This window comes from Notechis scutatus, chromosome 6 (genome assembly GCF_049901735.1).
Source record: "Notechis scutatus isolate UNSWTSFEM ecotype Mainland chromosome 6, rNotScu1.2, whole genome shotgun sequence".
NCBI classification, from domain to species: Eukaryota; Metazoa; Chordata; class Lepidosauria; order Squamata; family Elapidae; genus Notechis; species Notechis scutatus.
The window spans coordinates 82,753,614-82,766,483 of record NC_142014.1 but is presented as its reverse complement, the minus strand read 5'-3'; the positions used below and the strand labels follow the sequence as shown (position 1 = coordinate 82,766,483).

The 12,870-nt window shown below is 46.6% G+C and overlaps 1 protein-coding gene across 1 annotated transcript; it reads right to left on the bottom strand.

Annotated features, from left to right (window-relative positions):
• Window positions 1-3,246: 3,246 nt before the first annotated feature.
• LOC113431999 (C-type lectin mannose-binding isoform) lies at window positions 3,247-7,739 on the bottom strand. The gene is made up of 6 exons (XM_087969002.1): window positions 7,603-7,739; window positions 7,364-7,437; window positions 6,852-6,946; window positions 5,336-5,476; window positions 4,053-4,167; window positions 3,247-3,485 (listed from the first exon to the last, which is right to left on the bottom strand). Exons 1-6 carry the CDS (start codon window positions 7,608-7,610, stop codon window positions 3,418-3,420), a joined length of 501 nt encoding a protein of 166 aa, XP_087825128.1. The 5' UTR covers window positions 7,611-7,739; the 3' UTR covers window positions 3,247-3,417.
• Window positions 7,740-12,870: the final 5,131 nt, after the last annotated feature.

Here is a 12,870-nt window from a genome sequence, read left to right as displayed (position 1 = left end):
TCCTCAGCTCCCAGAACCCCTCAAGCAGAGACCCAAATGCTGGAGGGAAGGGCCAAGTCTTAACTGCCTTTATGAAAGAGTCGAGTGTGTTGTAGCTCAGCAGGAAGTTTGTTCTAGAACAGGGAGGCAGCCACCGAACATGGACCTTTCCTAGATCCCACCAGAAGGCAATGCGTAGATGAGGGGAGCTGCAGTATGACACCCCACCTATAGGAGAGCAGCAGGCTGAGCTGGAAGGCGGAGTTAAACTTGTCATCTGTTTGAAGTCTTTGCAGTGCCACTAGAGACCCAACTCCAGTCCCCTTGAATTCTGTTGAGCCTTACTTAGTGCCAATTTGGGCTTTGACCATTAGTTAGAATATAGAATGGTAGAGTTGGAAAGGACCAGATTCTAATCCAACCCCCTGCAGGAGACCCTATAACATTTCAGAAAAATGGTTGTCCAATCTCTTTTTAGAAGTTAATACATCCATCTAATATATAAGTAGCCCGGGTTCAAATCCCAGTAGAGCATGGTTAGCTGACGAGAGCTAAATAGCTTGAAATATGCTAGTCTCTCTTTAATTTCTTTGTCAGTAAATATAAATTCTTCATGCAATTGCTCCCAATAGTTCCAAGGCAGAGTCTTTTCCCTCCTTTTTTCCTGTTTCCCTTTTTAAAAACAATCCTTCCAATTCAGTAATATTTGGTTCCCTTCATTATTTTAAATATTGAAAAAAAGAACCTTCGGTCTGCAAAAAACAGGATTTATTGTCCTACGTTTGGAGTTGATGTAGAAAGAAACGAGGAAAGAAAGGAAGTCCAAGTTTCACTCTTTTCCCCCCCTCCAAATCCCACTCCCTTCTAACCCTGATGGTGTTACCTAGTTGGGTCATAATAGTTTTTGTCTTTTAATGACCCTGTAATCAGGGGTGGGATGCAAATAGTTTTACTACAGGTTCTGTGGCTAGGTGGGAGTGGCTAGGTCGGTGTGGTCATGTGACTGGATGGGTGTGGCTTTTTTTCAGCCCCCGGCACTCCATTTTTTTTGCCTCCTGGGCCTCAGGGAAGCCCATGGGGGGGGACATTTTTCCTCTCCAGGGGCTTTCCTGAGGCCCAGGAAGGCCAAGCCCCCTGGGTGAAGGAGTAAGACACCGAGGGGAGGTCCCAGCACAGCTGATTATCGGAACAGCTGATCGTGGGGAGGAAAAATGGTGGGACTGGGCAGGGAGAATGCAGTCAGCGATGTCCTGCGTGCACGATAAGGACTGACTGGGCGGGGACGGGGGTGGGTGGAGAGAGGCGGGGCCAGCCAGGGGCACGATTTGCCGGTTCTCCGAACTGTGCAGAATCATAACAACCGGTTCTGTAGAACCGGTCTGAACCAGTAGAATCCCCTTCCCTCCCTGTAATCCCTTGTGTGTTGGAGTCAGGGCAACTGAATGGAGCCGAGTGTTTCACTGGCCAGATGCCCTTCCTGTCACCAATGCGGAGTTTTCTTCAGCAGAGAGATTCTCATTGCTCCCAGAGAAAGAAATATCTGCCTCTACCTAAGATTGAACTCACAGCCTCCTGGTTATGAGGTGAGAGCTCCACTTCTAAGCCACCGTACCACACTAGTTGGGCCATGAAATGTGTGCAAGAAAAGAACAAAGCTCAGAGACCACCCAGGACCCCACAGTCCTCTTCCTCCTCCTCTCTGCAAACTCCCCTTCCTTCTAACCCTGATGGTGTTTCCTAGTTGGGTCATAGCTACAAGGAAAGAACCCAGCTGAGAGAGAGAAGGCCCAGTGAAGAGAATCCCTCAGCAGTGGGGCTCTCCTCCCCAGATATGGAAGCAACACAGCTGAGGGGTTTTCCATTTGGACTGCCAGAGAAGGCGCTGAGGGCGAGAGGCATCACAGGCTCTTTGATGCCATCCAGAGGGGGTTCAGATCATTGCAACCCCGACAGAGTAGATCAGCACAGCCCAGGCCTTCAGGGACCCACTCCACCACCCCACCCCTATGCCTTTTCCAGAAGAGTGGGGATCACGTGCCAGTCACCTTTGGTGGCAGTAAAATGGTGCTGAGGCCCAACCGATTCTCAACCCTCCAATGAAAATGAGCATCAATGGATGGTCCTTCTTAAGAGATACTGAGAATCTCTACAGACTTTTAGCTATACAATTTGGGATGGACGCCCTTTGAATGCTATGGGAGTAGGAATGGATTCCCAGAGAAAAAAATGCAGACTACAGGAACCAGAAGACAACTCAGGTGTGACCCTAAGGACACAGATAAACCTCCAAGTGGCCTCAACGAACCTCTAAAAGGATGCAAATGACCAGCTGTCTGCAAGGAGTATACATCCTTCCATTCCCCAGTCAGAGCTGAAGAAGCTTCTTGGATGAGAAGCGAAACTTCTTCAAAGAAAAAACAATAGTCCAGTTTCCTCCTGAAAAAGCACCTTTGGGACAACCATGATCTGGATCAGAGGTTGCCAACCTTTTGGACCTCAGGGACCCCCCAAAGTCATAATTTAAACTCCCATTGGACCAGAGACCCTGGGAAAATCCCAAAAACAGTCTGCAGTAAAAATCCCCACCCCGGTTTCCTACCAATCAATCATTCTTTATTTGGGAATGCAGGATACCGTCTCCAGCTCCGTTCTCAGGGGGAGGGAGAGAGAGAGAGACTTCTGACTTCATGCAAGGAAAGCAGCAGAAGCAGCAGAAGTCTTTCTTTCTCTTCCCCAAACTCTGCCAGATATGAGTCTTTGCTGGCGCAGCCTCTTGGAGCAGGAGGCCTTGCAGGGTCCCAATGGCTCATTTCTGGCGGAGTTTGGGGGAGAGAAAGAAAGACTTTGGCTGCTTTCCTTGTGTGCAGCCAAAAGCAGAAAGAAGCGGAAAGAAGCAGCCTGGTGGCCAGGGGAGGCTCATGGGACGAGTGGGGCAAGTTCCCCCCTTCCCCCCTCCCCTCACTACCTTGTGTTGTTCTCAATGCAAGCAACACAAGCCTTGTGTTCCCGTGGGCCATGTGGGCGGCGCAGCTTGGATTAATTGCTTTGGAGGGACATTTCTCTGTGGACCACCAACATTTTCTCACGAACCGCCAGTGGTCCCCAGCCCACTGGTTGGCGACGACTGATCTGGATGACTGAGAATCTCTACAGATTCTCAGAGATGCCCTCCCCCACTTAAATCCAAACCTCGCCATGAAGAAGACTCGGGGGTCTTGAGCTTTGGATCTCAACCATGTCCTGGGTCTCCAAAATAAACAAGGCCAGTCATGCTAAGGCAGAATTTATTTGACCTTCTGGCCCATCAGGATGAGCGAGGCCTGATCCAAGCTACATAAAGCATCCTTTAAGGGGAGGGGTGCAGAGCAGAGATGGTGGCTTCTCCAGACTTCACCAGGTGCTTCGCTCACTCTGGAGCAGGAAAAGGAGCGATTTGCACTAGAATTTGCACTGGCAGATGAAGTGATACAAGGCTTCACAGGGTGTATCGTTCCATTTGAGATATCCTGGACAGCAAAACAGAAGGTTTCATTTTCAATTTGGACCAACCTTTCCATTTGTTTGCCCCACACACCCAACAGATCCTCACAATGTGTGTTGGGAGTGAACTCTTATGCTTTGTTTCCCAGTTTTTAAGGCAAAGAGGATTTGCCTCTGGGGTATCCAGGGGTTTCCTTCAGCAAGGATCTTTTTGAGGGTCTTCTTCAAATGGAAGAAGAAAGTTCTTAGTTGAGAAGAAGGCTTCCTGCCCAGGAAAAGAGGACGGTAAGAGGGAGTGAAGGTTCCTGTCTGTTGCAATAATGACCTTCAAAAAGTAGGTTAAGATAGAGATGGTTGGTTTAATTATGGTGCTGTAATAATCAAATTTGGGTTTTTGAAGAAATGGTGAGTTCCATTTTTGTTTAACCCATGGGCGTTTTGTGTTCCCTTGGCTGTATAGAGTGTCGAGCTGTGAGAACTTAGAACCCAATAAGGATCGTTAGCTGTCAAGGGGTGAGCATTCTAAGATGGATCAAATGGATCCTCATTGTTGGAAGCACACCCACAGTTGCATCCCCACCATCTTGCCATACCTGTCAGGGCCCAGAGATGGACACAGTACTCAATGTTCTTTGAGTTGTTGGGTTCTCCTTGATTCCAGGCGAGGTAGTTGGTGGAGGATCTGTCTGACCACACCCAGGTGCGTTGCTGGAATGACAGGGAAACCATATTAGCCAATGGAGAAGGGGGACCTCTCTTTGCATAGCCCAGGAGCAGAAATTAAAACTTGGCAATGGGCAAATCTCTCTATATATCAATCTATCTATCTATCTATCTATCTATCTATCTATCTATCTATCTATCTATCTATCTATCTATCTATCTATCTTCTATCTCATCTATTTATATCTGTTATCTATTTATCTCTATCCATCTAGCATCTATCAACTCTTTATATATCTCTGTTATCTATCTTATCCATCTATCCATCTATCATTTATCAACTATTTATATATCTATTCTCTCTCTCTCTCTCTCCCTCCCTCCCTCCCCCTCTCATCAGTCTCAGTTGATCTGGAACTAGTTCACCAAGGTTAAATTTGGTGAAGGTTTTTTCTTAATTATTGGTTTTCTCTTTACATTCCATATGTGCTTAATGTTTTATAGGTGGCACCTACCACCAGCAAGACTAGCAAAAATGCTGAAAAATATGTCCACCAAATGTTGCAAATGTAATCAGAAACCAGGCACATACTATCACCTGTGGTGGACATGCCCAAAAGCAAAAATATTTTGAGCGAAAATGCATATGTGGTTAGAAAAAAAATGTTAAGACAGCATTAAAGCTGCATGACCCTCCCAGGCTGGGCCCTGCAGTCCCTGAGTTTCTAGTCCATCAGAGTTTCAACAAGGATCAGAGGCCATTCAATGCTTTAAAACAGATGTCTCCAAACTTGGCCACTTTAAGACTTGTGGACTTCAACTCCCAGAATTCTCCAGCCAGCTGGCTGGAGAATTCTGGGAGTTGAAGTCCACAAGTCTTAAAGTGGCCAGGTTTGGGGACCCCTGCTTTAAAAAGAGGAAGTCAGGCTGAAGGAGGCCCTGAGTGCATGAGGACGCCCTAATTCTGAGATGAATTTGGGATAAAATCCGTCCCTTTGGGACTTTAAAGACAGCAGTCAGTTCTTCAACTGGGCAGGAAGGGTTGGTGAGGGGGCAGGAGGAACAGTGCTGGAGCCTCTCAATGGTTCTTGTCCAAGGCAAAAGTTTTTAGCAGAGAGATCCTTACCTCCCACTGGAAGATTCTTCCAAAAAACTCCCCTTTAGGAACAATAACAAATGAATTGCAAAATATTGCCAATAGGAAGGGACCTACTTTCCGTGGATCGTTCAGTCCAATCCAGACATGTCCATCACTTTTCAGGTAGTCGGAGACGTATTCGGCCAAGTCAGCTGAGTCTGCATTACTATGGATGGAGGCGAGGTGGCAGCCTGGCTTGAATTTCCTGCAGAACATCTTGGAGAGAGAGCAACCCCAAGAAAGGGCATTAGTTCAGCAAGGAAGAAACGTGTGTGTGGCTGTGTGTGTGTGTGTTTGTGTGTGTAAAAGAAAAGAGCAGGGATCAGATTGCAAGGTCCTACCCATAATCTCAACTTCGTTGAACCCCACAGATTTCCTCACTGAGGTCTGCAGCTCTTCATCAGTTCCCTGCTTAAATTCCCTGCAGGCTCCTTCTGCTGACTGCCAGCTGACTGCAATTTGGCAGTTCGAATCTCACCAGGCTCCAGCCTTCCATCCTTCTGAGGTCAGTAAAATGAGGACCCAAACTGTTAGGGGCAAGAAGCCGACTCTGTAAACCGCTTAGAGAGAGCTGGAAAGCCCCTTGAAGTGGTATATAAGTCTAAGTGCTATTGCTACCCCTCTTCTTTGTGGCAGCCCCTTAGATATTGGTCGGTTGCTATCATGTCTGCCCTGGTCCTTCTATTCACCACACTAGTCATACCCAATTCCTGCAACCGTTCTTCGTATGTTTTAGCCTCCAGGCCCTTACACTGCCCAGCAGATACTGGCCAAACCATTATACAGTCACTATACAATACTTGCATTTCAGACTGTCCTAAAATCATGATCTTGGCTACCTTTCCATGCACCCAGCCTATGGTGTAACCCTTCACTTCAGCCCAGCCAGAGGGGACCTGGGGGCTGTTCAAGGGTCTGCCTAGATATTTCCTCTCCCTGGGCCAAGATAACAGCCACTCCTGAGATAGTCGGAGACGTATTCGGCCAAGTCAGTTGACTCTTCACCGCCATGGATGGAGGCGAGGTGGCAGGCTGGCTTGTGTTTCCTGCAAAACATCTGGGATGGAGCCACAAGGGAGAAAGGCACTTGTTAAGGAGACAAGCAAGTGTGCTTGTGTGTGTGAAAGTGGGAAAAGAGCCAGGGAATCTGATTTCATGTCCTAGACACCATCCTGACTGCGTTGACTCCCCTCAGGTGCCCTTTCTAGATTCTGCAGTTCTTGAACAATTCTAGATCCAGGAGATAAACTCTCGGATTCCCATCACTTCAGAGACAAGGAGGCCTGAAGATGCCACCAGAGCTGCCAGTGAAACATCAGGAAATCTGTTGTCTAGATCATGGTCACTCCACCCGGAAGCTCAGCACTGCCCAACAGATACCAGCCATGAAAGCCCAAACCAATATACAGTCCAGAGAACACTTGCATTTCAGACTGTCCTCAAATAATGACCTTTGCTCCTTTTTTTCATGCACCCAGCCTAGTGGACCTGCACTTCAGCCCACCCAGAGGAACTTGTGGGGTGAGGTCTTCAAGGCTCTGCCTAGACTTCTCCTCTGCCTGAACTAGGAGATTCACACAGCACTTCTAACCTCAGCATCGTCCCAGTTCTTGTGATCATTGAAGACCTTGTAGCAAAACCCATTCCTGGGGAGCCAATCTTGGGGACAACAGCTGCTGTTGGCTCCTGTGTGGGAAGAGAAGAAGCTCAGTGAGAAGGTGGCCAGGAGGAAGAGGAGGAGGAGGAGGAGGAGACACAGCTGGGCCCGCAGAACATTCTGAACCTGCTGAGTTGCAAACATCTTTGAGGACAGTAAACTGAAAGTGACTTGCAGCTGCATTTGCAGAATGTCCAAATCTTGGTTGGGGTTAGCCTTGGTTAGTTTCCTGGAAGCTGCCTGCCTGGTGTGAATCAATCCACTTGGGTTGGTCCCAAGTCTTGGAGCAGAGAGAGAGAGAGCAGGTGGGGTCTAAATTGCACAAGACGCCAAACAGGGATAAAAGCAACTTCGGGGAGAGGATGCCAGGAGGGTCAAATCAGGAAGGGGGTCAGAGGGGAAGAATTGGCCTCTCTGGACACATTAGAGACCCTCTTCAAACTCACCATTTAGGGAGAAAGCCACGACCAGCATGCTGAGGGTCACCAAGAGGAATCGCCCCATGGTCTTCCTTCCTTCCCTGCAGAGAGAATCGTGGAGGGGGGAGAGGAAAGGAGAGTGAGGTGGGTGGGAAGTCCAGCCTGTAACCAAGCTGGGGGGGACACTGGACCCCGTTTCTCCCTCCTCAGTCATCCAGCAGCCTTGGGGGCTCACAGTCGATCCTGCCTTGCCCGGAAAGGCTCACCTGGGCATCTCTTTCTCTGCCCCAGAGACCCCTGACTCCCTGCCTCCTGGAGACCCTCCTGCTGCAACCAGGACATCCCCTGCAGCCCCCCTGCAAGAGGTCACTTCAGGTGGAGAGAGAGAGAGAGGGAGAGAGGCGCAGGAAGGATCTGCTGCAGGGGCCTCACCTGTCTGGTGTGCACAGGTGGGAGAGCCTCACTCACCTGTCCTTTTGCCTCTACGTGTAGCAAGTCTGCTCAGTGGCTACTCCAGGCTTCCCTTCAGCAAAGGGAATGAAGGCATTTATAGGCAAGAGAAGAAACAGGGTGGGTCTTTTCAAGGGGTCAAAGGAGAAAGGAAATGGCTTTGCTGCAAAAGGGACTCCCCCCCCCCCCAAGGAAGTAGCTTGTTTGCACTAAAGATTTAGCAGATAAAAACTCAGAATTGATTTCCTGGCAATGACTTGTCCTTATAAGTTTATTTATTTTATTTAAAGCTGTCATAGAGCTGTTCACCTCGTGATTAATTCTCGGTCCAAAGTAAGACAATGTCAGACACACGTCTTTGAACACAATAAACAATAACAACTGGGCACCGAAGTGAACTTCCTCATGCAGCCCCTCCTTAAATCCTCTTGCCCACCCTATCCTAGCCCACCCTATCCGAGCCCACCCTATCCTAGCCCACCACTTGGCCAAAAAACAGGCCTTAAGTGCTTTTCTGGTGGTTAGGAGGGCAAGAGGCCAAGGGGAAGGGTGTTTGCAGAAGTTAGATTTCTATGACACAGTAAATGAGATTGGTCTAGAGAGTTGGAGTGGGACCTTGTAGGTCATCTAGTCCAACCCCCTGCCCAAGCAAGAGACTGTACATCATTTCTGACAGATGGCAGTCCAGTTCTCTTCTTGAAAGCCTCCAGGGATGAAGCTCCCACAACTTCCGAAGGCAACTTCTATTCAATGGGTTGATTGTTCTCACTGTCAGAAAATTTCTTCCCATTTCCAGGTTGAATCTCTCCTTGTTCAGTTTCCATCCATTGTTCCTTGTCTGGCCTTTGGGTGCCTTGGAAAATAGCTTGACCCCCTCCTCCTCTCTGGGGCAGCCCCTCAACTATTGGAAGATGCTCTCCTGTCTCCCCTGATCCTTCTCTTCCCTAAACTAGCCAGGCCCAGTTCCTGCAACTGTTCATCCTATATTTGAGCCCCCAGTCCCTTAATCCAGGGGTCGGTTTCTACCGGTTCTGTCCACCTCTGTAGAACTGGTAGCTCTGAAGAGCAGCAGACATAGAACCGGTTCTATGTCTGCTGATTTTTGCCCACTCGCCCACCTGGGCTCTTACCTGACCTTTATTTCCTGCTTTTTCAACTTCAGCTGCCGTGCGAGGCACAGCTGCAGTTAAAAAAAGCAGGAAAAAAGTGCTTTTTGAAAGGCTGTTTCTCTGCACGCAGCGCTGCTCAGCTGTCCAGGCACCAGGCTGATGATGATTTACAGGTGCACAGGGAAGCACATCGTAAATCACCGAACCTCGTATATCACTGAACCGGTAGCTAACCCTGTCGAATCCCACCCCTGCCCTGATCTCCTTTCTTGCTCTTCTCTGCACTCTTTCTAGAATCTCAATATCTTTTTTACAAAACTGGATCCAATATTGTATGTGTAGCCTTACTAAGGCTCTACAGAGTGGTATTAGTGCCTCAGGGGCTGTCAAGGAGAAGAGGAGTTGACTTACTCTCCAAAGCACCTGAGGGCAGGACAAGAAATAATGGATGGAGGCAGGGGTGGGATTCAACCGGCATTACTACCAGTTCGGTAACTACATTGTGCTGCGCACGTGTGTAAAAAACCTCACGCTGTGCCGCCCTGAGAGCTGAAAAGCACTGCGCACGGGTGCACAGCGTTTGAAAAGCCACTTTTTCACTTCTTTTTCAAGCTCAGCTGTGCCACGCAAAGCATCTGAGGTTGAAAAAGCAGGAAATAAAGGTCAGGTCAGAGCCTGTGCGGACAGGTGGGCCAAACAGCGGCAGACACAGAACCGGTGCTGTGTCTGCTGCTCTTCAGAGCTATCGGTTCTTTAGAAACGGGCAGAACTGGTAGCATCCCACTCCTGGGTGGAGGTTTATCAGAGAGAGAGAGAAGTAAGGAGGAATTTTCTGACAAGGAGAACACTTGATGTCCTCCGAGGTCGATTCCAGCCCTGTGATTCCAGGTTCTATAACATTTTGCCATAATGCATATTTGATACAATGGCTCAGAGGTGGGTATTCATCAGGTTCTGACCAGTTCTGGAGAACCAGTAGAGCAATAGAGCAAATTCTGAGTTGTTCAGAGAACCGGCCAATCCCACCTCTGACTGGCCCCTCCAACCCCATCTCTTCTCTGCCTCCCATTGAGTCCCAGCTGATCGGCTGGGTCTCCTTTGGTTGCCCTGCACAGGAGAACGGAGCTGGAAAGCAGGTTAGTGGGGAGGGGAGGGGGATTTTGCAGTATCCTTCCCCACCATGGCCACCAAGCCACGCCCACAGAACCGGTAGTAAACTGCAACGGTTGTATTGCATTCATACAGATGGGACTGTATCCATCCTAGATTGAAGCTAAGGGACAAGGCTGGGTATTGTGTGTTTAAACTGTGCTGTGCTTGCTGTTGGCTTAGGAGTGTTCAACTTGCACTTCTCTTTGCCCTTTTCCTTAATCTTTATTTGTACAGCAGGTCAGAAAGCTTTGGTTCTCAGGAACCGTGATGACAAATTTACCCCGTAAATTAAGGAAACTGGCAGAGTTTCCACCACCAACTAAAACTAAAAAAACAAGGTTAAGTCAGAGTAAGATGGGGGAGTCTTCTGGAAGAAGAAGGTTTAAAATATATGTATATATATGTATGTATGTATATATATATATATATATATATATATATATATATATATATATATATATATATATGTATATGTATATGTATATGTATATGTATATGTATATGTATATGTATATGTATATGTATATGTATATGTATATGTGTATATATATATATATATATATATATATATATATATATATATATATATATATATATATATATATATATATATATATTATGTAAGCTGCCCAGAGTTGCCCTGTGGTAAGATGGACAGCCAATAAATGTGATAATTGTATAAATGAACGGATAAATAAAGCAAAATGAACCCTGAGCATGAATGCAGCTGAAACCCAACTAGAACCAGATTCAGATTTGCACTGAAAAGGGGGGGGGGCATTGTCCTTGGGTCAGGGGTCATCTTCCCCAAACCAACTTCTACTATGCCAGCAGAGTGTAGGATGGGCAAGTACCTAGTCCTTTCTCTCAAATATTATTTTTTATGAGTCCTAGGAAGTGAGCGAGCTTTTTTGGGGGGAGGGCAGCCCCTGCCATAAGGAAGTTCCTTTCCCCTTGTATTTTTGCAAGCCTCAGCCCTCCTGGACTTCCAGAAAGCACTCCAGAGCTGGATTTTCACCCAAGCCCTGGAAAAAGGGGAGAAGGACAGGAGGAAGGACCACCTGAGGAATCTTCAATTTGTGCCAGGTGTTTAACATTTATTTCCTTTTTTTTTTCAAGTCATTAATCTCCTTGATTGAAAATTTAAAACGTTAAAATACAAAATACAATACAGATATTTAAAAAGAAAATGTTGTGTATATTACAATCCATTTTGACAGTACTTACATTTCAATTGTTATTCCAGTGTGTATTTTATACTCCTAATTGTTCATGTATGCATGTATGTATGTATGTATGTATGTATGTATGTATGTATTGTATTCAGCTTTGTTCGGGTATTTTCCCACGTCATTATAGTTGTGCTTTTAAAGTTGTAGCAACGTTTTGACAGAATTTCATCTGCCATCATCAGGCTTCTGTTCGTCTGTGAGTCAGACTTTTACAGTTGTTTCAGTTTTAAATTTGGTGCTAGCCTATTGCTGTGCCAGGATGGTTTTTTTCTTCACAGTCTTGGTCTGTGTTTATTGGTCTTGGAGTTTGTTGTGTTCTGCTTGATTGGTGTTTCTAATATCTTCTGTCTGTTTTGTAGCTTTTTTTGTCTTGATTGGCTGGCAACATTGTGTTCCTGTACTGGAGGCTTTTAGTGCGGCTTGGCTCCGAGTAAATGGACGGCTATCATTTATTAGGAAGCTAGGTTTTGTCTGGGTGCCTGGTTGGGGTGTGTTTAAGCTGGAGGTATCAGGGGGAGTCTGTTTGTGCCCAGGTGTTTGGCTGGCTTGTGGTGTGGAGATTTTTTTGTTTGAGAGTGCAGGCTTCCAGATAATTGACAGTCTGGTGGAGTCATCTCTTCTATTCATGCTTTCAGGTCTTTTTTCAATCTCTACAGCTTCTCTGATAATTCTGTAGCTGGGGTTTTCTATAGTGGCTAGGGTTTTGGTGCCATTGAAGTCAATGCTATGACCTGTGGCTTTCATGTGTTGGACTAGTGAGGAAGTGTGTTCTAGCTTTTTTTACTGCATTTTTGTGTTCATCCAGGCGGGTACTTATTCTTCTATTGGTCTGTCCAATGTATGTGGCCGGGCATGATGCACAGGGGACTTCGTATATGCCTTGGTTTTCCAGGTCAATTTTATCTTTGGGGTTGCTAAGGATGGCTGCTATTTTTCTGTCTGTTTTGAAGGCAGTCCTGATGTGATGTCTGTGTAGTACCTTACTGATTTTGTCTGTAGTACCTCTTATGTAGGGCAGGACAGCTGTTCCATAGGTCTGTTCATCTTCTGGGTTTCTATTATGTTTCAGTGTGTTTTTGTGGATCAAGCTGGTGATTTTGCTTTTGTGGAAGCCGTTGGCTGTCAGTACTTTAGTCAGGGTGCATAGTTCAGTCTTCATGTGTGTCTTGTCTGCCAGGCGTTTGGTTCTGGTAATTAGTGTTTTAGCCACGGAGTTTTCTGTGCTGGGTGGTGGTGGGATTGGGCATTGAGGTAGCGGTTGGTGTGTGTTTTCTTCTGGTATATGGTGTGCTGATTCTGTTGTTTTTTATGTCCCTTTGAGCTCTTGTTATTACTCCTTCTTCTTCCTGGGATTCTCTCTCTTCCTTATTCTCTTCCTCCTTTTCTTTTCCTTTTCTTTCCTGTTGCTTCCTAATTATTCCCTATTAGGTATATGTTTTACGATTCAAATTGCCATCATCGTGGCCAGGCAGAATTCAGTGTGGTAGAGGAAGTTATGCCAATATTTTGAATAAACACCTAAAATAAATAAATCTGACTGATCTCTAGGGATTCAATCTACACTGTGCTTCACCTTTTCCTGAAAGAAACA

What these genes read in the sequence shown, in the direction of transcription:
- LOC113431999 (XM_087969002.1), bottom strand. An exon ending in CGTGGCTTTCTCCCTAAATG is followed by an intron (nt 6,947 to 7,363) that starts GTGAGTTTGAAG and finishes CTTCCCACACAG; the next exon opens with GAGCCAACAGCAGCTGTTGT. An exon ending in CCATCTCTGGGCCCTGACAG is followed by an intron (nt 3,486 to 4,052) that starts GTATGGCAAGAT and finishes TTTGCTGTCCAG; the next exon opens with GATATCTCAAATGGAACGAT.